Source organism: Lipotes vexillifer, unplaced genomic scaffold, assembly GCF_000442215.2.
Source record: "Lipotes vexillifer unplaced genomic scaffold, Lipotes_vexillifer_v1.1 scaffold1029, whole genome shotgun sequence".
Taxonomy (NCBI): domain Eukaryota; kingdom Metazoa; phylum Chordata; class Mammalia; order Artiodactyla; family Lipotidae; genus Lipotes; species Lipotes vexillifer.
Genome location: NW_006789305.1, coordinates 378,974 through 405,283, shown reverse-complemented (window position 1 = coordinate 405,283; position 26,310 = coordinate 378,974). Strand labels below are relative to the sequence as shown.

The window sequence follows — 26,310 nt, the reverse complement described above, 5'->3', positions numbered from 1 at the left end:
AGAGAGACAGTTCTTGACAAGCTCCCACCCCCATGGCACTACACAGACTACAGACTGAAACACTGCCCCCCCACCCCAGTCTTTCTGTGAAAAAGGCCTATTTACTTGTCCTAGCTTGAGGGGCAGGGTTCAGCTTTGCCACACAAAGCTTTGCCATAGCTTTGCCACCTCTAGAGGCTACAGAGGTGCTTTCAGGGAACAGAGGCTGGAGATGCCATCTTTGCACTCTTCCCTGGCTTCACTATGGCTCTCTGGTACCTCCCAGAAATGAGCTTATAAACTTGTTTGAAGCCCTCATTTTTGCAACTGTCACCCAGGTGATACCTTCAGATATCCTGGTCTGGAAGCCAGCAGAGTTTACAACTGCAGTCCCATAGGACTGTGTATGCTGACATACTTTAAAAGTTGCTGCCTGAGGGTATGGCTTCCAATCAGCCTGAAGCTAGATGCTGACTGAGGTCCCTCCCTTTGGAACACTGAGAGGTCTTGGCACACCCTCAGTGACTGGGACTTATTGAGAATAAATCAGGCTGCTTAGACTAAATTCTCCAATCAAAATACTTAGAGTGGCTGAATGTATAAACAAACAAGACCCATCTATATGCTGCCTATAAGACACTCACTTCAGATGTAAGGAGACACAAAGACTGAAAGCAGAGGGATGGATAAAGATGTTCTGTGCAAAAAGAAACCAAAAGAAAGCTGAGGTAGCTATACCTACATCAGACAAAATAGACTTTAAAACAAAGACTGCAATGAAAGACAAAAAGGGCATTACATAATGATAAAGGAGTCAATCCAACAAGAAGATATAACATTTGTAAATATTTATGCACCCAACATAGGAGCACCTAAATATATAAAGCAAATATTAACACAGACCTGAGGGGAGAAACTGACAGTAATACAGTAATAGTAAGGAATTTTAATACTCCACTTACATCAATGACTAGATCATGCAGACATAAGATCAATCTTGGAAACGTGGACCTTAAATGACACATTAGAACGGATAATCTTAACAGATACATAGAGAACATTCTATCCAAAAGTAGCATATTACGCATTCTTCTCAAGTGGAACACTCTTCAGGACAGATCACATGTTAAGCCACAAAACAAGTCTCAATAAATTTAAGAAGACTGAAATTATATCAAGCATCTTTTCCAACCACAAGGGTATAAAAGTAGAAATCAATTATAAGAAAATTGGGAAAATCACAAAATGTGAAGATTAAACTACATGCTACTGAACAACCAATGAATCAATGAAGAAATCAAGAGAGAAATTAAAAAAATACCTTGAGACAAAAGAAAATGGATATACAACTTACCAAAATCTCTGGGATGCAGCAAAAGTAGTTCTAAGAGGGAAGTTCATAGCAATACAGGCCTACCTCAAAACAAGAAAAATCTCACAAACAATTAGCTTTACACCTAAAGGAACTAGAAAAAGAACAAAAGAAGCCCAAAGTTAGAGGAAGGAAGGAAATAACAAAGATCAGAGTAGACACAAATGAGATAGAGACTAAAAAGACAATAGAAAAGTGAAACTAAGAGCAGGCTCTTTGAAAAGATAAATAAAATTGACAAACCTTTAGCTAGATTCACCAAGAAAAGAAAGAGGGCTCAAAAGTAAAATCAGAAATAAAGAGAAGTTACCCTTGATGCCACCAGAAATATAAAGAATCATAAGAAACTACTATGAACAATTATATGCCAAAAAACTGGACAACCTAGAAAAAATGGATAAATTCCTAGAAACATGCAATCTTTCAAGAGTAAATCATGAAAAAGTAGAAGACCTGAACAGACCAATTACTAGTAAGGAGATTGAATCAGTAATTAAAAACCTCCCAGCAAACAAAAGTCCAGGACCTGACGGCTTCACTGGTGAATTCTACCAAACATTTAAAGAAGGTTTAATACCTATCCTTCTCAAACTCTTCCAAAAATTGAACAGGAGGGAACACTTCCAAACTCATTCTATGAGGCCAACATTACCCTGATACCAAAAATAGACAAGGACACCCCCAAAAAAGAAAATGACAGGCCAACATCACTGATGAACACAGATGCAAAAATCCTCAATAAAACATTAGCAAATCGAATTAAAAAGTACATTAAAAGGATCATACACCATGATCAAGTGAAATTTATTCCAGGGATGCAAGAATGGTTCAACATCTACAAATCAATCAATGTGATACACCAAATTAACAAAATGAAGGATAAAAATCATATGATCATCTCAACAGGTACAGAAAAAGCATTTGACAAAATTCAGTGTCCATTTATAACAACTCTCCGCAAAGTGTGTAGAGGGAACACTCCCCAACATAATAAAGGCCATATATGACAAGCCCACAGCTAACACCATACTCAATGATGAAAGCTGAAAGCTTTCCCTCTAAAATCAGGAACAAGACAAGGATGCCCACTCTTGCCACTTTTATTCAACATGGTATTGGAAGTCCTAGCCATAGCAATTAGGAAAAAAAAGAAATACACATATGATGTCTTCTTTATACACACACACACACACACACACACACACACACACACACACACATACACACAACTACTACTCAGCCAGATCACATGTTAAGCCACAAAACAAATCTCAATAAATTTAAGACGATTGAAATTATATCAAGCATCTTTTCCAATCACAGTGGTATAAAACTAGAAATCAATTACAAGAAGAAAATTGAGAAAGTCACCAGATGCGAAGATTAAACTACATTAAAAAGAATGAAATCTTGGTAACTGCGACAACACGGATGGTCTTGGGGGGCATTACGCTAAGTGATATAAGTCAGACAGAGAAAGACAAATGCTGTGTATTCTCACTTATATGTGAAATACAAAGAACAAAATAAATAAACAAACAAACAAAACAAAATAAAACTCCTAGAACAGAATGGTGGTTGACAGTGGAAAGGGGGTTGGGGGGAGGTAGGCACAAACTTCCGTTTATAAAATAAATGAGTCATGGGGATGTAATGTACAGCATGGGGACTACAGTCAGTAATACTGTAGTGCATATTTGAAAGTTGCCAAGGGAAAAATCTTAAAAGTTCTTATCACAGGAAAAAAATTTATAACTTCGGAGACGGATGGTAACTAGACTTATCGTGATGATCATTTTGTGGTGTATACAAACACTGAATCGTTATGTTGTACATCTGAAACTAATATAATGTTATATGTCAATCATAGCTCAATTAAAAAGAAAAGAAAGAAAGAAAAAAAAGAAACAATCAAGGTATTTTATATTTGCCCTATGTAGGGCAACCTGCCTTAAACTGTCTCTGATGATTATTTTAACCGTAACTGATATGACTAATTAGAACACATTTATACTCCATAAATCAAATGTTCTAGTCAGAAATAGAAAGAAGCCCGTCATTTTAAAAGAATATTGTTATTCACCTAACTTCTAAGCATGATAATAACGTAGCCTTTCTTGATACTATACGAAAAAACTTTAAATATGTTCTTAAATTCTAAGAAGCACATTACTTTTTATCAAACTAAGGGCAAAACAAAAATAAACCCACTATATTTGTTCTCTAAGTTTGAGTGAGAATCCTGTATAAATAACATTCTAGATGTAAATGTTTTGCTAGTATAACCATTTATTACTCTAATTTACAGCTGACATATTCAGCTTTTACCTATAGCTTTAACCTCAGCTACACCAAGTTAACTGAGGTATTATGACACCAATAGAAATGAAGTTCTTCCTCATATTAATGAAACTGTCAGAGAAAACAAAATCTTTTAAAAAACCAAACAAAAAAGAAAACAAAACAAAAACACCGTATTCTACCAAATCTCTACTTAAAAGTTTTAACAGGAACAGCCAAATTCCAAAGTATTTCAACTTACAGATTGGTCAGGTCCATCTCCTCCCAGCACTCTAAAGCCAAACCCTGATTCTTGTTTCCGAAGAAAAACATCCAAATCTTTGGTGTTTGGCGCTAAGGAAAACCAGAAAATAATAAATACAAACATACATACATAATACACACTTTGATTTATTTTAAAAGGATTAATAATACAATAAAATTCAATCATAAATCTCTGTTTTGTGCTCTAACCCAAACTTTGAATCAAGACTGCTTAGGAATATTTGCTCCCACTTCCATGCTCTCAGTATTACACGTCCATTAATTCTTGATGCTTTCAAATCAATGTTTCATCTTCCTAAATATGGCCTGGGACTATCAAGACAAAGATCTGTAACAGGTTAAATAAGTATGAAGGCAATTATATATAATGTTTCCCCTTGTGTATATCTTTTCCAAGGTAGACCTAAATCTATTTCTAAAAATAAATAAATTTAAAAAATTAAACCTACTTAAATCTTAAATTTTACTTTGGAAAAGATCTATCATTAGTAAGTAAATTAGTATGAAAATGAATTTCCACCCTATGCACCCTCTCTTGTCATCATCTCTCAGCTGGACTCCTCGAAGGAGTCTACTCTACCCTTTGGTTTCCTCCTCAGATTACACACCCCTCTGATTCATCATCCTTTGTATCCCTGCCAGGAAAGTCTTTCTGAAAGTCAAGTCCAACAATTTCATCCCTATGGTTAAAACCATTCTGTGGCTCTCTATCATGTATACCACTGTCTCCAGCTTCCTGAGAACGCATAATCCGCCCTCTGCAAGCTGCTCCTGCCCTCCCCCTCTGGTTTCCCTTGTCAACCACACGCAGCTAAACTGAACTCCTTGCAGAACCCAGCCCATACGAGGTCAATGTGCACATGCTATTCCTTCTTTCTTTCCCTTTTATTTGTCTCATAAACAGCTACCTCATTGTCTTTAAAGACCTGGTTAAAGCTTAACTTCCTATATGAAGCAGTATCTGACACTTCCTACTACCCACAGCCGTAAAATTGACCATTTTCTACTTTGGATCCCAATTCATCCAGTCCATCCTTCTATTACTGAACCTGTTAGGGGCTTATCTGCACTTATTTGTATATGTATTTGATTACCTCTTTGTCTTTTCCATTTAGGCTTAATCATCTTTTGGGGTGCAGGGCCTATGTAACCTATTACCTCTGTATTCCCATTACCTACTACGATGTTGGGTAGACAGAAGCCCCTTAATAATACATGGTTTTGAAGAAAATAAATGAATGAATGTTGAATATAAATGGAAGAAGCCCAAAGTCCTATTAAAATGGGAATGAAGGAATAACTTCAACATGGTTTTGAAAGATGGAAAAGTCGAGTTTTTAAGAAAATTCAAATTAATTTTGTTGCATGCTTTCCTGAAATATTCCACAACTACTTACGTTTATCTTCATATAAAGTCTTAGATTTCAGGTAGACCTCAGAAGGATCCAATTTCGGGGATCCTGACCTGATAATGCTGGGTGGAAAAGGCATAGGCTGGGGAATGGGCTCATTTATGGCCTCCAAACTTCCTGAATTTTCCTTTTTATCTGTTTTCTGAAATGGAAAAGGGCCTTACTTAGTATCTCGAAAAGCCAGATGGTTGATTAGTGCATAAAACTGTTGTCTGAACTGGGTATGTCAACTGATTACAGTTGTGTAAGCAGCAGGGTCAAAGCCACAGCATATTTGCAGTCTTATAGGGATTCACTTTCATAGCTGTGTGTATTTGATTAAAACATATTTCACTTAAATTAGAAAAAGTTGATAATGATATCAATCAATTAGTCCTATGTTTAAGCAATTTTGCCCTTTTCTCCACCACCAAGACACAAATTGACTTTCAGAAGATAAATAAGGATACAACACAAGGCAGCACTTCCAAGTAAAGCAAGAGGGAGACTCTAAGAGAATATGTCCATGTAATTCTTGATAAACCCCATCCTCCCCACTCACTGAGTTTAATTTTCAGTGAAGATGTTTAAGGTAATGTTCTTTCTAAGAAAATGAAATAGGAAGTGTTAAGTAATTTAGGTTATAAAGATAACAGTGTAAAAACCTGCATGGCCAATCCAAATATATCACAAAAAAATGCACCATGCCTGAGAATCAGACAAGGGATATTTTCAAATGTTCCTATTCAGATAGAACTTTCCCAAAAGAATAGCTCAGTAAAATGACTTCTTTAATAAAAATAAAAAATGAAATCCAATAAATAGCCTAAGAAAATAAATACTATGGTTTTGAGAACAGGTTGTTATCCTGAATTATGGCTAGAAGAGGGGGATTATAGACATTTATGATAAGATAATTAATGTGACTAGGATGCCGGAGCATCAGCTTGTCAGGTAGGAGTGAGGGGATAGTCGCTATAAAGCGTTGTGCCAGAAGGGACCCTTCACTGACCCAGACCCCGTCAGATGGCCGGGAGATAAGAGCAGTCTCTTCCTCTTTCTCCCACACGTCCTAGGAGCCTGTCAGAAGCAGTGGGAGGTCGTCTGAGACTTTCATCAATTATAAAATATTAGGGTCCCCATGGCTGCACTGGCATTCGTTACAAAATAGATAGGGTAGCACAGAAGTTAAAAATGAGTACTAGAGGGACCAGAGAAATGGAGAAATGGAGAAAAATACAGTGCAATTTTAACTGAGTAGGCAAAAAGAACTTCTGTTCACTGTTCACATTGGACCTAACTGATGGTCTTTTTTTTAGCAGCCCAGGGTTTACGGTTATGGAAGACCATCTTTCAACTATAAGATGACAGACTCCAAATCAAGCAAATCAGAGCAAATTAGGATTTTATACACGATTGTCTTTATATCCATGTCCAGATAACTGTGGATATTTAAGTAGCTACACGTGTACCTAGCACTGTTTCTTTCATACCATTATTTGGTGTGTCCTTTGTTTAGGTCTTATTCTCTACACAGGTCTTTAAATAGGCTAGTCAGTTATTCAGAAGAATGCCAGAGAAAACTGTTCCAAGTCTGATAGCCTCTCACTCTGATAACAAGCAAATTGAGCACAGAGGCCACAATTGCTCTAGAAAGTCCTGTTTAGGGCTAAATGTCAGAAGGTTATCTAAATGTGGGTAAATTATAGTCCCCGTGAATTTATGTGAAACTACTACATCTTCCTTTAGTACATCTGCTCGAACATTTAGCTACTCCTTACCCTTGTTCCTCTGAAACACAAAGAAAGTAATAGGACCCATCAGTAGGCACCTCAGTGTGTCCACATTTTACTATTTACAAGACAGGACTATTGGTAGTACAGGCCTCTAATATTCTTCCAGCAGAAATACTTAACCAGCAGAGCACACCTCCTCTATGGGCAGCTTTTCTAACTCACACGCTTCCCTCTGAGTTTCTGATACAAGCCCAGGGCAGTCTGCCTCTTGGCTCCTGCCTGTCTGTAAACGCCACCCCCCACGAGCTGCCCTCACGGAGAGGAACGCAGCGTCTCTCTCCGTGTGTTCAGAAGAAGCATTTGAGGACCACTGTATACTCACCATTTTGGCAGTTTTAGTTGGTGAAGGAGGACCTTAAAAAAAATGAGCCACATTTTAAAAACAGAGGAAGCATTCCCAGATCACAAATACTGCTAATGTTTATGACAAAACTAGCTTTGACTTTTAGTAGGCTAGTAAATTATGTCCAATATGTTCTACGTGCCAGGCATTATACACGTATTTCATTTTTTTATGACAATCCTAAGGCATAAATGTTACTGCCATTATATAGATAAAGTAAACAAAGACTGAAACAGATAAACGTTACTTTCCTGTACTGCAGAACCAACCAGCAACTAGGCAGGAAATTGACATCCAACCTGTTTGACACCAAACCCTGGACTCTCATATTTGTTGGAACTCTGGATAATTCTCCAGCCCTCACGAAGAGATATGAGCACATTCTACCATACCACACAGAGAAGAAACAAAAATAGTTCAAAGAAATGAGAATAATTTAAAAAAGCCCCAATGAAGTTAAACTGCTCATTTGCCTCAAAAATGAAAACTAAAAGCCAGTGAGATATATGTGAAGGGCTAAATTTTATTCTTTAAAATACTAGTCATTCATAGGTATGGATTTAAGAAAGCCCATTAAAACGCGACTTTGTGATTAGTCCTTGGAACTGCATTTATGTCTGGGAGCAGTTCAAGTCAGTTGATGACCTTGGAAAATAAAATTATATTTATCTCACATGAGCACTGTGGGGTTTAATTAACATTTACGGACAGATACTAAAGCTTAAGATAAAAGCTTTATGAGCACAAGCTATCATGATTGCTTTTACAGAACAGATTAACACACCATCCAACATTTTGCTTATTCACAGAGATGCTGTAGCTCTTTCAAAACATCCTTGGTACATTACAGAGGGTCCAGATGAAGTACCACTGCTTGAAAGAGTCCATTTCTATTATTGCCATCAACAGAGAAAATGGAATTAAGAGGATATATTTCATTTGAAGTAGCACAATGTTGTGACTCTCTCTCATCATTAAAGTCATAAATCAGATTTTAAAAAGAATATAGAGGGAAAGAAATCCATAATGGACACAAATGAAACCGCAAATAACTAAACAAACTGCTACAAAAGATACTGCTTATGGAAGCAGTCAGACAGAACTTAAGGAAAATGCATACTAATTACCAGTTAAGTCTGCTGGGAAAAGAGATATTCTGACCTGTAAGGAAGGACAATTCACAGATACAAATGCATGAACAATGAAGATTTTTCCTTGTTGCACTTTTACTCACCTCCTCTTAAGATAAGCAATGGTACATCTGCACCTACTGGAAACTGCTTTAGCACCTCTACCACTTGGAGATGTGTTAAATTCTGCACATTTTGACGGTAAATTTCCTTAATTATATCCCCTTTCTGTAGGCCTTGACACCACTGACTATCCAATATCATTTTCACCTTCTGTCCAGTCGGGCTGTCAGCAATGGCAAACCCAAAGCCTTTAGGGCCCTTGATCAGAGGGACAGTCACTAGTTCTGGTTGGGAGCTGCCTGACGATGCCATAGATGCTCTCTGCTCACTCAGATCTGATGGTCCATTGAGACGATCACTGATCAAGGTGTGCCCCGATTTTCCATTCTGGTCCAGAACCATTGCTCCTGACTTAAAATCCTGAGTATTCATGCAAGTCTCTCCCTTAGTTAATGACTGTCCATTGATGACAGGAGTAGCAGCAACAATGTCCACAACAGGATCTTCATTGTCATCAGGAAGTGGATAACCACGACATAAAGTGAGGTTTACATACTGATTGACGGGTACCAGTTGAAACATCTGGACAACATCTGCATGGGTGTGACCAAGGACACAGTTGCCATTGATGTCTACAATAACATCACCTGGTAAAACATAAGTCATGTTAAAAATATTAAAACCATCAAATCAGTTAATTTTTTGTTGGGGGAGATGAAAATAACTGAAGTTTAGCATCTAAATTTGAATTTTGGAAACCTCTTACTGTTCATTAACTACTGAAAAGATAGATTTTGAACATCGACATGTCATTCTCCCTTCTGTGACTCCTCTCTAAAAAGAATATATAAATGTATAAATTTTTAATTATCTTAGTTGCAAAGAGTTATGACCTCAAGCTAAAGTGAATCTTTAAAAAATTAACTGCAATTTCATATTATCATTGTTAGTATATCCTTTGAGTCACACCTAAGTGGTCACACAAAACTAGGCACATTGTAGTAGGTGGTCAGTATATAGAAGAGGAGTGAATAACCCCATTGGCTACTTGTACAAACAGGCAATCTTTAAATATCACCTTATTTCTTTATTTTAAGTAGCCATTGATTACAATGGACTTAAAAATTCATTCTAGTTTGAACAATGTAAGGCTGAAGATTAGAATAATAACTTATGAATGTATTTTCTTTTAGCATCTTTCCTTTTTGCGGATTTTTTCAATTTAGTGTAATTTAGTTTTCAAAAGGAAAAGTAAGCAACAAAAGAATTCAACAGAAGCAAAGAATATATTATTTAAGATGCTGGGAATTCAGCTGAATTAATCCTTGTAAAAGTTGGTTTTGCTTTTCTGATTTTACATTATTATGACCACTTTGGTTGCAGGATTATTACCACTTGACATTTATCAGTTGCGTGTTTTTCTTAATGCAGCTTTAGCTTTTAAAATTTGTCCTCTGATGTCTCATCCATTTGCTGCTTTTATTTGAATACGATTATTTAAAAGGTTATTGCCAAATAAAGGTGCTTTAATTTGTTCTGATTGCATGTAGGCTTTAAAAAAATCAACATGAATGGTATTTAAAAACTAATGTTAGTCTATGGAAATTTGTTGCAAAATTCAAGAAGCTACAGAAATTAGACTAATCAGAAACAAAGTTTTGGCTTTTCTTCCCCTGGTCAAAGTTCCAAGAATTTTAATGGAAGTATTATATTGTTATACAAATTAGTAACAGTTTTAGACATATCTGAATCTATATTATAAAATCCTGACAGTATATACAATAGCTATAAGATGTGTTTCATGGACAAAATATTTAAAAAGTCAAAATTGAGGACTTCGGAAAAAACTTTACTATTAATTTTAATCTCTAGAGTTTGTTAATTTTATAAAGTAATAAAAGAGAGCTAAAAATAATTTTCTTTATAAATATAACATATGATTATTTTAAGTTTTCTTGTTTACGTTTCTATCACCTAATTGGGAAAGCATAATATGAGAGAGCCCATATCCCAATTGAAAATAAGTTGATATCTGCCATCAAAAGTAATGACAATTGAATCGCCCAAATGGGGGACATATTTACACAAAGTATGTGAAATAACAGAGGATTAGAAAAGTCTAGCAAACTGTGTAAGAAGCAACCTCAGTGGATTACTAAAATCTTTCTGGAAAAAAGTACTTAAACCTTCCCCATAATCAGTGACTAGTCTTAAACTTCCTCTAACCCACTCAGCCATAAACACTGTCAGCCGTATAAAAATACCTAACAATCACTAAGTAAAGATGTTGGGAAAACTATGTAAAAGACAAATTTATACAGCTCTGTAAAAATAGTAATATTATTGTCTATAATTCTTAACATAGCAGTTTAATTTTACTAACAGCCACTAAGGAAGCAAAAAAACAACAACCCCAACTTGGAAAAAAACTGTGGGATATAACAATTTGTTCAGTATCATTATAAACATCACAATGAATCATTTTTCAAAAAAGATTACAGGTTAATGTTAAATAACTCCAGAAGTACCCAACATAATCAGAGAAAATCAAACTATCAAATAGTTTTCTGAGATGGTTAATAAATCTTTAGCTTAGTACAGCCAAAGAGTTATCTCAAAATATGCAAACTATTCAAAAAATTAATAAATTTAACGTTTTGACTGTTTCCACTTATTTGTAAAAATGACCCTCCTTCAAAACTAGCATGCACTTAGTTTAGAAGATAAACTATTTTAATACAGGAATCTCCCTCTTCAGTTGTATAATTTAGTTCTCTCTCTCTTTATTTATATAAATATATACACAGAAGTTTTATATATACTTACATAGCTACTGTATAATATTTGTTATATACGTTACATATATAATATATATATAACTTTTTCACTATAATTTTTGTTATAGTATCATAACTCTTTAAGTATTTCTTTCTTTTTTTTTTTTTTTTTTGGCCACGCCTCACGGCATGTGCAGGATCTTAGTTCCCCAACCAGGGATCAAACCCGTGCCCCCTGCAGTGGAAGCGTGGAGTCTTAACCACTGGACAGCCAGGGAAGTCCCTCTTTAAGTATTTCTGAAAAATCTGTTACCTGGTGCAATTTTCCCATCCTGAGCTGCAGGACCATCTTTCAGCACATTTTTCACTTGTAGGAACTCATCAGGCCTATCTCCACCAATAATGGTAAAACCAAATCCCATTGTGCTTTTTTTTAATGATGCTCGAACAAGGATGCCTTTAAGCTGGGATGGATCTCGAGTAAAGTGTGATTTTTCCATATCTGTGTAAAAATGAGAAACAAGAATAATTACAATGAATACAGCCCCTGAAGCTAATCTCCAAGATAGTCTATATAACTTAAATATAACAAACCATAACATAACAGGAAAAAAATAAGAGAGAACCTAATGTTATAGAACAGTTGGAATTTAATTTCATAAACTAAATCACTGAAAAAAAAAACTTAGCTAAGGAATCATTTATCTTTTATAGGACTCTTCTATGTCATTTGAAAGGTAAAAACATCTACTCTATCCGCTCCTCACTGCCTTGTTTGTACTTACTTTTTCTTATCCCAAAGAGTCCTTTATTTAGAGGTCAAAATGACACTCCTGAAGGGTAAACTTTATTATTAAATTCCTGAAAGCCTTCAGCACTCATTCAGATGTATATTTCATTTGAGTAAGCAGCTACTGAGGTCTATGCAGAAAACACTATACTAGGAAGATGAAGGCAACTGTCACAAACTTATAAAAGCGAATACATCGAGAACTTGTTATAATTTATGACTCAGGCTTTCTGCAGCCTTTAATCTATATCTGATGAGAGGAGCAAGTCCCTGCACTATCAGTATATAGCTCCATGTGTCTTTCCCTTTTACTCATATTTAGTGGAAACTGTAGGAAGACAAAAAGCACAGCTCCTCTGAAAAGCCTATGTTAAGAGGTTTCCCCAGATGATCCTAGAACTAAAAGTGATTTATATTTGCAAGTAATACCTCTCTTCTCTTCCCCAGAAACTCTCGCTCCTCTCTTCCACTGGCTGCCATTAGGGCACTTATGAAAACCGTAGGGATCAAATTGTACAGATTCATAATTTACAAAGCATTGTTTAAGTTATCTTTTTAAAATACGGTTTAAACTTTTCTCATAAATCTCTTTTTTAACAGCTTTATTGAGATATAATCCAATAATGACAGAATTATACAAGTCAATGACGTGCAACCATCACCACAGTCTAATTTTAGCACATTTTTCTCTCCCTCCAAACACACACACCAAAGAAATCTCTGTGTCCATTAGCAGTCACTCCCCATTTCTCCCTAACCTGCAACCACTAGTCTACTTTCTGTCTATAGATTTGCCCAATCTGGACTTTTAATATAAATGGAATCATATAATATGTGGTCTTTGGAATGCTTTATTTCACTCAGCATAATTTTTTTGAGGTTCATCTGTGTTGTAGCATGTGTTAGTACTTTATTCCTTTTTATTGCCAAATAATATTCCACTGTGCAGATATATCACATTTTATTTATCCATGTATCAGTTGATGGATATTTGGATTGTTTATACCTTTTGGATATTGTAAATAATGTTGCTATGAAAACTCATGTACAAGGTTTTGTGTGGGCAAATATTTTCATTCCTCTTAGTTACATACTGGGAATGGAAATACAGCAGTTACCATAAACATATCATAACTATGTTTAACATTCTGAAGGACTGCCAAACTTTTCCAAAGTGGCTGTACCATTTTACATTTCCACCATCAATGTATAAGGGTTCCAACTTCTACACATCCTTGACTTGACATTAAAAAAAAATCGGCTATTTTGGGCCTCTCAAAGGAGAGGACTAGACTCCAGACAGGAGTGTATTCACCACAGTAAACACTATTTTGTGAGGCCTCTGAGTTTGGCCAGTCAGGCTACTTGTGGCAATACCTCAGTGCGTTGCTGGCTCTTGATGAGCCTCTGACGTTCAAACTAGCAACTCATCTCTGAACAAAATATTACTTAAAAAAATTATTTGACATGCTCAAAGCCTATTTAGTTATGTAAGCTGATTATGACTGCCCCCTAGTGTTGCCTATCAGATCGTAGATAAGATCATGTAAGTACTGTGTACAGGTACTTGAGGAAAATATCTTCGATGAAATGTACCTTTCTCATTTTTATGCCAAATATTGAAATATTTCTGGTCAGCTATCCCATGCTCTAGTCCCCGTAAATATCAGAATAAGACTGGCATCTGAGGGCTCCAACAGAAAATCAGCGTATAATATATGAGCTCCAAGATGTGCAAACATTAAAGTGGGAGGAAAAGTTTTGGTTAACACCTAATTTGGGAAAGTAGTAATAAAACAGCCAAAGCCAATTAGAAATTGGTCAAAAGTAGGTCTTATCAGAATTTAGATACAGAAAAGTGAGAATAAGAAAGGCACAAAGAAACTATCACTGAGTCTAAGAAACCTGATTTTTTTTTTTTTAACAATCCTGATTTTAAATCCAAGCTTTGTGATTTAGTTGAGTAATCTTCAAATATAATTTAACCTTTTTAAGTCTTGGTTGCCTCATCTATAAAAGGGGGGGTAAGAGTACCTAATTCATGGGGCTGTTACAGGGATTAAACTAGGTGGTGCACAGAAAGCATAAGAAACAGTGCTTGACAAACAATAAGTGCTCAATAAATGTAGATAAACACAAACCCATACAGGCTGCCTAAGGAAGGAGGCTCACAAACTTGAGTACTTCAGTGCCTGTGGCAAGTATATCCCTGGGATGGAAGCATCAGACAATTGTAACTTGATGCCATCAAGGCATCTGGACGGGGAAAATAATATTAACAACCTTGCAGCAATATTTTGAGACTTAAATGAGATGATGTAATATAAAGCATCCAATTTAGCACTAGACTCTATCTCAATAAATGGTAACAATTATTCTTTAAGGACTAGCATAACTTCCATCACTTCTAGGAAGCCTTTCCTTTCCTCCTGCAGTGAGATTTAATTTCTCTCTCCTTTGTTCCAACACTACTGTTTATATCTGTTAATATCTTACTATACTAAAATTATGTGTCTGTTTCCCTGGCTAACTTGTGGGCTCCTGAAAGACAGATGCTGGGTCATTACTCGCTCATAGGAGAGTGTCTGGTTATCTAAAGTAATAAAACACATGGGTCCTGCCCTCGAGGAGCTTAGAGCTTAGTAAAGGAGAGAAGATCTTTGCTATGGGCCATGGAAGACATGGGCATTCCGGAACTACATGTTATAATACAAAGAACTCTGAATTTAAAGTCAGTAAAACTAGGTTCAAATCCAGACTTGACTCCAAATCACTCACTGTGATTCTAAGCAGGAGGCTTAATCTTTCCTGAAGTCTGTTTATGTGTAAAATGGGGACTCATGTTCCTCTGCAGTTAATGTCTGTCCTCTGGCTACCCCTTTCACACTCAAAGCTAGCAAAATAGTTGGCTAAACCCACTGTCTTCACTTCTACACCTCCCATTTCCTCTTTATTCTACTGCAGTTTTATTTCACTCTCCCCTTGCTCTTGCTAGAGTGACAAATGACCTCCACATTTTTAAGTCCACTGTAAAACACTTTTCAATTTTCATCTTTCTCAACTTTTCAGCACCATGTGACACAAATACTCAGCTTCTCTTTGAAACTCGTTTCTTCTCATGGCTGCCTATCCTTACAACCTCATCTCTTGTTACTCCCCTAAAATACCCTACACGCTGGCCATTTGTATCTGTTCTCTGACCCCTGGACCACCACTTCATGCTTCTCTGATTCTATATATTCTGTTCCTTCTAGCGGGTATGCCTTGCTGCTCCTCTAAAATTTTGATCTGCCTGACTTAACTTTTCCTGGCACTTCAACACTTCAAGACCCAGTTCACATATGTCCTCTGTCTGAAGGTTCCCCTGCCCCCTTGATTTCCTCCACCAAAGCAAAGTTGTGCACTCCCTCCTTTATGCCACCACTGTACCTTGTACATCTCTGTTAATAGCAATGAAAGCTATTGTTTATTGGTCACCATGTGCCAGACATGTATTTGCAAGCACTTTACATGTATTGTAAGCACTTTACATGTATTAATTTGCATACTCAGAACCACCTTAAGAGGTAGGGACTACTATTATTCCTGTTTTGTAGATGAGAAAACAAAGAATTTAAAAACTCAACCAAGGTTACACAGCTGGGATTCAAACCTGCTCCGCCCCCTGCTCATTCAACTACTAATACAGGATGACACCTATCACCATACAGTGTAACTATTAGTTTCCTATTTTAGACTGTGAACTCTTGAGGGCAAGACCTATCTGACTCTTAATCATTTTTTAATACCATGTACCTAGCAAAGCACTGGGCATATAGTAGGTGCCCCAAAATATTTGTTAAACTAAAAATATTTGTTAAATCAAATGCAAATCTTAAGGGAAGAGACTATGTTTTGGAAGAGTAGTTATAAGAAAAAACTGTTTCTCTCACTGGCAACAGAAGTGAAGAATCTAATAGATTATTATGATATGACCATATAGACCTTATTAATGACAGAGAGAGAAGGGGGAGGAGATGAGGAGGGATAAGTTGGACGTAAGAAATTTCTGGGCATCTTTTTCAAAATACACATGGCTAGGCTCATCAAAATCTCAGGACCTATGTATTTTTAAAATGTTCCCCAAATGGTCCTGATATTACTAATACCCTACCATCCCACTTGAGACTCAATGATGTAGGCAATAATACAGTGGATTTACTTAGTATTTGTTCATATCAGTTAATGAAGAATCCTGAATGGTTACTGACATTAGATCTAAGCAATTAACTTGAGAGAAGCTCATAATGAATTAGAGATCTAATACTGGCTTGGCCTTAAACACTAGGAAACAATCCAATCTTCAAATTAAAACCTTGCACCCATAACAAAGCTATTCAGTCCCTTCTGCCAACAATTTCATACTTTTTATATAAGCAGCATGAGAAAAGTCTCAGTATTCTCAAACTGTCCAGATGTTTTATTAAGATTATTCATACCTTTACAGTGACAGAAATTAGACATTCTCTGTTGAATTTCAAAGCCCCGACAGTAAAAAAGTTCAAACTCACTTTTATTATTTCAGCATATAAGTTTCACAAGTTATTCTTAGAAGATAGAGGTAAAAGTTCTACCTGGTTTTGAAGACCCAGTATCAGCCTGTCCTAACTGCTTTTTCCTTTTGGCTTCCTCCACTGGATTTTCAAACTGGGTTTTCTGGTTAAGGTGACTGTAAAATGTAGAAAAATATGCATTTCAGTTTAATATGAAAGAATTACATATTTTTAAATAGACTATCATTGATTAAGGGATAAATATGTACCCTTTACGCTATGGAACCCAGATATGCTGACAGGTCACAGAGGAAGAGCCTTCTGGCAACTAAAGAAGGTCCCGCAGAAGATGCCTAGAAGTCAAAGCTGCTGAAGTATTCACTATAGCTTCTTTATAAACGTTTCTAATATAGCTAATAACAGTTTTCAAAACTACAGTAGAAGCCCTCATATATGATACACTCAGAACTGTTGGTAATTAATCAGTTAATTTTTTTTAAGGCACTTAATGGTAGGAGAGTTTTAAGGTTCTCTAAAGTGAAGCAGCTGTAAAGACACATTTGAAGAAATCTGAGTGTAGAAGCCTTCTAGAATTTTACTATTATTTTTCCAACTGACTCACCCACATCAATTTAGCAGCAACTGAGCAAGTGACTTGCTTTTATCAAACTGTATCACAGAACAACTCTCACAGTTAAATTTCTGCAAAATTATATAATAATTAGTTACATAATTATAACAAAAGTTTAACTGTTTTTTATGATTTAGGAGCAGTCACAACTGACCCCTGAAAGCATACAAGTCTGTGCGGGAAAGCAGAAAAGCATGGGGAGACTAGAGGTAGGCCATTAGCCAATAGTATTCAATATACTAAGGGTAAGAGCATACTCTTACCCTCTTTACAGAGGGAACTGAGCATAGGTTATTCTGGCAAGTCAGTTAAGTGTAACTTGGTTAAGAATGCAACTATTGTACAAAAGATGTTTAAGACCGCAGACAGGCCTAATACAGAAGCAAGGGGGAATTATATTCTAGTACTTCTATAGTACAAATATATTTTAGCCAAATGAAATGCATTTTCTAGTAGAATCCATTTTAACGAGAAGTGACATTAGTAAATAACAACAATTAAACAACAAATCATGAGAATTTCAGATTATGACTGTCTTTAGATAGGCTGTTACAAAATCTGTATGTAAACAGTCATACGACTTGGATATTTTCTTTACCATTTGTGAACATTAAAGGTGATGGAGGAGGGGGCAGCAGGGAAAAAAAACAACCCTACAGCAAGGTATGCTAGCTTCTGAGTATGCTTCTCTATGCCTTTTAGGCTTCTAGTGCATTATTAACCCTGCAACAGATGTAGGTATTTAGTTTCAGAGCTCTAAACATGGCAACTTCTACTTGACACCCTTTGGGTTCTGATTTCACAAAAACTCAGGTATGCTTCTGCTTCTTACTATGAGGGGGGACCTTATCAACTGAGTTACTGTTTACCCCTCTGTGAAAATGAAGACTTTGGTGTTAAGTTAGGTACCATTTAAAAAGTTATCTGTTAGGTACTGATAATTTACATAGTCTTGATAAAATAAAACTAGAAAGTGACACTTAGAAAAGAATAAACCTGTTCGGAAAGAATCCTGGCTCACTTTAACGTCATCAGCTAGAATGACTCACTTTGCCACCCAAGTATTAGAACGTAAACAGTGGTAGTATACCCTTTGTTTTGTGTGGTAGAAGAGAGTAGAAGTATGCGAATGAGTAATCCCTTTCCTGAAAATTCTTTGACAAATAATGTAAGATTTTAGTGAAGGGAGTAATTGCGTCTGTAACCTTAGACTATCTAGATTAAAATGTCACCCAAAAAACAAAACAGTAAAAACACTCTCCTTTTCATTTAGTTACTTATACCCATAATATTATTAAGATAACAAATTTTGTCTTCTATAAAACCAGCTATGGGAAGTAAGAGAGGAGAATATGACAGATTATCAGAAAAATTAAACAAGGGTAGCAAACAAGCTTAATTAAATATATAATAAATAATTTGAAATTTCACCTGTATTAAAATTTTGTATATAAGAATTTTAAGCACCTCAACAAACAAAATCATTATCCTTCACGAAGGGTTAAGATATTAAAAGCAGACATATTTTGACTTTGTCACCTGACTGCATCAAGACAGTTAAAGCAATACGTTAAGACAACATTTCTAAATATATAAGCATTCTGATGGAAGGCCTACCATTAAATTTTGGGAACAATTTTATTTTCAAAAATAAATTAATCCATTTCAGAATCTCATCTTCTAAAATAAATACTTACCAAAAAAAAACCCTGCCATTGCAGTTGGTGTTACTACTATAAGGCTCCTGCCAAGAGCAATCATTGTGCCATCTGGTTTGACAAACTAAGAGAGCCAAAGAGTAGCCATTCAAGTTAACAGCTTTTTATCTCCATCAGTAAACTCACTGCAGATTACTATAGTCGAGACTCAAAGCCTAACTAATCTGGGAATCAAGCCACACTCCAGAGCTCAGCTGATTCCATACTAATGTGCATCTTGAGTACAGCCTGCTCTTTCTTAATCTAATAAATTACCCTCCTGTAAAATGAGCTCATCTGGGAGCAATCATACAAAATCACATTGCTGCCACTGCTGTTGCTTCTAATCAGGCTATTTCACATACCTCCATGACAGCTGAGAACAGGTCACTTCAGGATTTGCCCTAAAGTTGCTTCAATATTAGTATATCCTTGCTTAACGAGAAACCGATCATTTAGCCCAAGATTTTATAACAGGCAAATGTCTTTCACCTCTTGACCGTGTACTCAAATTCACTTGGAATGGATACTAAGAGAATGAGAATTATTATCTCAGAAATGTTCAGTAGTGTTAATGGCAAATAATGACTGATTGAAGCCCAATTTAAGTAGACTAACTCTTAGGGGGAAAAAATCTCACAATTCCTTTTCAGCTAGCCTTCAAATATTTCTTTGACTAGAAAAATGGTTAGTTTTTTTCTTCTAATTAAACATGCTTTAGAAAAAAATTAATGAACTGCTGTGAACCTTTCACATCACAGTATTAGAAAGATATGAAATAACACAATGGAAATAAAATTAACATAACCTTTCAATGGAACCAAAATATTGACACTGTTACATATCCGAGGGTCAAAATGACTCATTTTCTTAGGGTACAAGTTAGATTTTAAGAAATCATTCCAAAAATCCCTCTAACCACAGTGACTCAAGTAACATCCAACACACTAGGATAAAGACCAGCGTTATAACAGGACTCAGAGTTACCTGCATTAGGGAAGTGGCACTGGTTTGTGCCAACAAGTGATGAAAAGTTAATTAGCAATCATAAAACTAGAAGATTCTCATGTTTACTATTTTTCCAGGTAATAATATTTTGCCTTTACTACCTTGGCAGTTGGTGCGGACTCCTAGTTCCCAGGTAAATAGTAACCTCTCTGATGCAATTATTTGCCTGGGACTAGATGCCTGAGGTCAAAATTCTATCTATACCATCTGGAGAGAAAGCAATCCCAATGATCGTAATAATGTAGCAATTAGACAAGGGAAAAAAAAATTCGATGTTGATGTTATCCTAATTTCTCTGGCTAATATAGGCAGGTGTTTGATCCTCTGCTCCAACACAGATTTATGTTAAATTTAACCATAACAGCTGTGTGAGAAGCAACTTTCACCCCCAAAGAGAATACTAAGTTTTCCTTAATTAACTCCTTGAAAGAGAGAACAGTTTTAATTACATACTTCAAAGGTTTGGATCATTATGATACAATGCCCTTAAAGTCCTTTCATTGCTTGCAGAACCATGCAAGTATAGTGTTGAAAGTGACCTTAATAGTTCACCTTATTTCAGTCTTCTATCTACTGCTTCTCTCTTTAGAGGCCACAGTAGTACTGATAACATCTCTAGCCATTACTCATCTAGGCAACTTCCCCGTCTCTCTATACTTACTTCAAAGCCAAATTCTAGGGAGCCTAGTCAGTGAAGTAAATGCCCACTGTCCCTACCTTCTCATTCCCCTAGTGGCAAAACCTGAAAGCTGGATTGCAGAAGTGTAAAGTATTTCATTCATTCCCTAAAGTTGTGTAATGTAAGGAAAACATTTGGGAGAACATTAACTGAGGTAACAAACTTACTCAACATAGTAGGTCCCATACTGAGGGTCTTCAATTTTCTCCCAGCCATAAGGAAGTTCTGCAAATAAAAAAAACAGAATTGAGTGAAATGCCAGTTTCAAAACCAACAAGAAAAGAATTTACAGAATGAATTTGTGTCTTTTATTTCATTATACTAATATTTGGGAGACAGACGGAAAGCTGAGGGCTCACTTTCAAAGAACAAACACAGTTTGAGTGGTTTCTTCAATAGCTAGTGAGTATCTCGGCAAGTAATCAGAAGCACAGAAGAAAAGATGACATTAAACTCAAATGTGTTTATTCCATGGCTCATGGGCCCAGCCGCTCCGCGGCATGTGGAATCTTCCCAGACCGGGGCACGAACCCGTGTCCCCTGAATCGGCAGGCGGACGGACTCTCAACCACTGCGCCACCAGGGAAGCCCAAGAAGGAATTTTTTAAAAACCTATAGTTGTACACTATGATGACCACCCTGACCACCCTTTTATTTTCAATTTCTTTTAGACTCTTTTTCTGCTATGATGTAAAACATGTACACATGTGCACACACATAAAAATGACATATGCTAGACAGCAAACAGGCTTAGAAAATAACAAAGTACTTATTCATTTTATATCATTAAGCTGTAGTATACCGACTTTGTAAGTAAAAATTCCATTACAATGAACCTGATAAACAATACAAACTGTTATGCTCTAATAAACAGTATTATTCCACATTCAGAACAAAAGGAGAGAATAAATGACTAGCCTCGATGAAAGGCTCTGAATCACCTCCACCCCTTTTCTCCAGCATATTTTTTCTGCCTATGTATATATATTAATTGATGGTTTTGAAGCTTGGTGAGTTTTTGTGGTTTTCCTTTGAAGGACCTGGTTGAAAGGTCTGAGGTGGAAAAGATGAGAATAGTTGAAAAGTAACTACTATATGAAACAGATCAAAACAACTGAAAAGAACTGGGATACACTTCAGTTCACTTTGAGCCTCCACAGCTAGGAAGCAAACAATCATCAATTAAGTAGGTACAATATTTTATGACCCATGTGAAGAAAAAAAGGACAAAGAGCATCAAGGGGTTAAGATGTAACCCACTGCAGTCACCCAGGACAGTGCATCCTGAAAGGAATTCAGGATGAAAATCAAACAAAACAGGATGAGGCACCCTGTGCTTTGGACAAACGGGCCCCTGGATAATTAGATGCATATCGCAGGAAGAATTTCAATGATCCCAGATCCTTGCATCTTCCCGTATATAGAAAGTACTAAGACCATTAGCTTGAGATGTCTGTTCTTTTTGATTAGCGGTCATCTTTTGCTAAGATGTATGCTTGACTGCATGAATTTCCCAGCTAAAAACTCGTGTATATCCTGGCTCCTCTCCTACCTCTTGGAGCAGTTCTCAGAGCTCCTGAGGCGCTGTCTCCCGGGCTATGGGCCTCAGTAAGACCCTGAACAAAACTTAAACTCATAACTCTCATGTATGTTTTCCTTTAAGTTGACACTAAGCAACTGTTACATGCATATAACATGGATTATATCTGTTGGATTATATCTGTAAAAAAATGCTCTATAATAATATTACCAAAGCATTATCATTGAGGATCTTTCATGAGCTATTTTTCTTTAATAGAAATTTTCTTGAAATAACATAGGAACTCAGTTGTGCTGTGTAAGGATGACTTCTGCAACTGTGCCACAACTGGATTTATGCTTTTTAAAAAAATCTATTTATTTATTTTTATTTATTTATTTTTGGCTGCATTGGGTCTGTTGCTGTCTGCGGGCTTTCTCTAGTTGCGGTGAGCAGGGGCTACTCTGCGCTGCGGTGCACGGGCTTCTCATTGTGGTGGCTTCTCTTGTTGCAGAGCATGGGCTCTAGGTGCACGGGCTTCAGCAGTTGTGGCTCACGGGCTCTAGAGCGCAGGCTCAGTAGTTGTGGCGCACGGGCTTAGTTGCTCCGTCGCATGTGGGATCTTCCCGGACCAGGGCTCGAACCCGTGTCCCCTGCATTGGCAGGTGGATTCTTAACCACTGCGCCACCAGGGAAGCCCTGGATTTATGCTTTGTCTTTGAGAATTTTGGAGAACTGAAGCAACTATAGAGATAGTTGAAACTTTCTATTTGCTCTCTGAAAAATTCACTAAAAAGGATGTATTAATGCCTAATAAAAATAAAACAGCAAAATATATTTCAGTGTTGATGTGGAAGCTGAGTCAGCATTTTAGCTAGTACTTAAAGAAATTAGCAACTAACAGATAAAGTACAGCCCTTTCTTTAGGAGAGTAAACAAATTGGTAATTTATCTTCCAGATTACTTTTAGCAATCACTTTAAACCCTCATACGTGATAACATTAGCTAGGTTTTTGCAGGGCAGATTCATGCAGATAAAGAAGTGGTTATTACTTGCCCACTTAAATAAAGGTAATAAAAGCAAGACTAAAATACCTAGCAATTTTATACACTATCCAGTGGGTCGATTCACTTACTGAATTTCTTCCCCTTTTCCTTCCCTTTTTCCCCTCCCTTCCTTCTCTTCCTCCTCTCTCCTCCTTTATGCAAAAATAAAAATTAGAAACAGAATAGTTCTTGACATCAAAGAGTTCATAGTCTAAAAATGAAGACAGAAGAGAGAAATGATATAATGAAGGTAAACGCAAGCTTCTGGGGAGAGCAGAGGAATGACACCAATTGCTTGGTAAAGCAGCTATCAGAAAAGCCTTCTAAAAGAGGGTGATGTTTGAGCAGTCTTAAAGGATGGGTTGGGACTGGGGAGAGGGAGGCCATTCCACAGATCAAACAGCACTGAGGTATTAAGAATGGCTGGCAATTTTCAGTAATTACAAATAATTTGATAGGGCTAGAGTGAAGGATGTATGCAAGGGGACTTGTCTTATAAGCAAGCACCAAAACACATTTCTGGAGTGCCAGGTTAAGAAGTTTGGTCTTTATTTTGATGATCATGAAACTGACTAAGCTGGACTGAGACATGATTACCTTTATATTTGGGAAAGATTATGGGCAGCAGTAATAAAGGATGAAATAGATGGAGTGGAGTGAGAATAAAAGCAGACAAACAAGAAAGTCATTAATAGCTTAGGTAACAAGTTATGAAGGTTGGAGCTAAGACACTGGTAGTGGGAATACAGAGAAAGAATGGATAATAGAGACAAGGAAGTCAAAGCAACAGAACTCAATGACTAAGACTGAGGGAGGAAGAGAGGGGAGGAAGCCAAGATGATCCCAAGGTTAATGGCTCTTCAGGCATGAAGATGATATATTATCAAATATTTACTGGATACCAATGATGAAAATAGCTGTGGGAAGAGGAAAGAGGTATTAATTTGGATTTAGAGGCATTTAGGAGACAGATAATATGGGAAAAGTGCCTAGCACCATTGGACACTTAAGAGATGGCAGGTTTTTTAAAGTCAGAATTGTTAGAACTTGGTACTTAACTGCAATGAAGAAGATAGAGTGAGGATAAAGTTGAGGATGATAGCCAGTTTAAGGCTCACAGAACTGGGAGGATGTAATGTCATTTGGTGATGGCAGGAAGCTCAGGTATAGAGAATATTTAACTCAGTTTGGGAGGTGTTACATTTGAGGGGCTATGCAACATCCTTATAGAGATATCCAACAATCTCTTGGAAATATGAATCTGGTCCTCAAATGAGAAATGTAGGAAGATAAGGATTTGGGAGGCATTGTAGTTAAAGCCATGGCAGTGGACAAGATTACCTAGATAAACTGTGAGTAGAAAAAGATGGAGAATAGAAGCTTAGGAGCATTAATGATTTAAGGAGCAGAGACAATGAGAATAGTCAGGGGGAGTGATGTCAAAGAAGACGGAAGAGGAGAGCATGGTCAACGCTAACAAATGCTTTATAAAGCTGTAAGGACTCAAGATAAGGGCTAAAAAGAGTCCACTAAGTTTGGCCATCAGGCCGGAGGTTATTGGTAACCTTAAGAAAACCAGTTTAACTAGAAAGGTAAGGGGCAAAATTCAGCATATTGTAGTATTAAAGAGTAAAATAAAAGGTAGAACCCTTAAGAAGAGAGCCTTTTTTTTTTTTTCTTTTTTTTGGAAACTTGGTTGTGAAAAACATAGTGTGAGAACTGTGGAGGAGAAGTAGGGTCAAGAGAAAACATGTTTCTTTACTTTTGAGATAGGAAAGATCTAACCGTATTTTTCTGTGTTAGAAGCTAAGGCATTCCCCCCAAAAGCTGACTCAAAAGGCAAAACTAGTTCTGGCATATCAAGCAGTTGATTGTTTCTAAAGCCCATGAATTTATCTTTCCTCTTCTCCAAATAGGATTTTTCTTATTTAAATATATGAATTACAATTGTTTTCTCATTGTGGAGCTCTATTCAGTTGATAATTTTCTTTCACCATTCTCTAAATTCTAAAAACGATATCGACGTTCAATACATTTTAGTAAAAATGTCTTTAGTAAAAAATTTAATCTTTCTTTCATCTTAAGAGAAAAGGAGTGGGTTGAGAATAAAATGAATTCCTGATGTTGAATTTTTAAGATAAAACAATTTAAATTTAACTAAAACAATTTTTTGTTTGTTTTTTGTTTTTTGTTTTTTGCGGTACGCAGGCCCCTCACTGCTGTGGCCTCTCCCGTTGCGGAGCACAGGCTCCGGACGCACAGGCTCAGCGGCCATGGCTCACGGGCCCAGCCGCTCCACGGCATGTGCGATCTTCCCGAACCGGGGCACGAACCCGTGTGCCCTGCATCGGCAAGCGGACTCTCAACCACTGCACCACCAGGGAAGCCCTAAAACAATTATTTTAAGTGGAAGATAAATATGTACATCGATTAAACCATCAGATATGGTATAAAAACACAGGTTCTGAATATCACAAGACTGGGGAGAAAAGGGCAAGTTTTAGAAACTGTGAGGTTTTTCTAGAAGATCTTAAATGTTCAGCAGAATGCAAACAATATCTTAAACTATAAAAACTGACATTTAAAATATTGTTATTACTACCCCCTTTTGAACATCTACTCTGTGCAAAGTATTGTGGAAATTACTAATGTAAGTCAGATACAGTCTAGTCTGGAAATAGCCTATTGTGGGGCTATTTCTCCCCTGTTGAGGGAGGAGACAAAATATACAGCAAAAGTGATAAAGGTTGGCTGAGCATAAAACAAATAGGTTGAAGGTTTCAAATTGTGCGGTCCCCATAGTGAAGTACACCCAGTAATGGGGGTGGGAGAGTAACTCTTAGATTAAAATGTTTTGAACATCCTTAAATACTGAGTGCAATTTTGGTTGCTCTATCTTAAGAAGGATATGATTAAGATGACCATATAATGTATTCTACACTTTTGACAGTAAAAGGGGACACTGTTATTAATTATGCTGAGACAGCAGGA

The 26,310-nt window shown here is 36.6% G+C and overlaps 1 protein-coding gene across 2 annotated transcripts in view; it reads right to left on the bottom strand.

Annotated features, from left to right (window-relative positions):
- The window catches only part of MAGI3 (membrane associated guanylate kinase, WW and PDZ domain containing 3), a 265,324-nt gene that overhangs the window by 33,232 nt on the left and 205,782 nt on the right, over positions 1–26,310 (bottom strand). For both annotated transcript variants that reach the window (XM_007462468.1, XM_007462467.1), the window contains exons 7-13: positions 20,921–20,978; positions 16,820–16,914; positions 11,730–11,918; positions 8,681–9,286; positions 7,426–7,457; positions 5,314–5,470; positions 3,894–3,985 (exon numbers count right to left, since the gene is read on the bottom strand). In XM_007462468.1, coding sequence (XP_007462530.1) covers positions 3,894–3,985; positions 5,314–5,470; positions 7,426–7,457; positions 8,681–9,286; positions 11,730–11,918; positions 16,820–16,914; positions 20,921–20,978 — 1,229 coding nt within the window. The remainder of the gene's footprint in view (positions 1–3,893; positions 3,986–5,313; positions 5,471–7,425; positions 7,458–8,680; positions 9,287–11,729; positions 11,919–16,819; positions 16,915–20,920; positions 20,979–26,310) is intronic.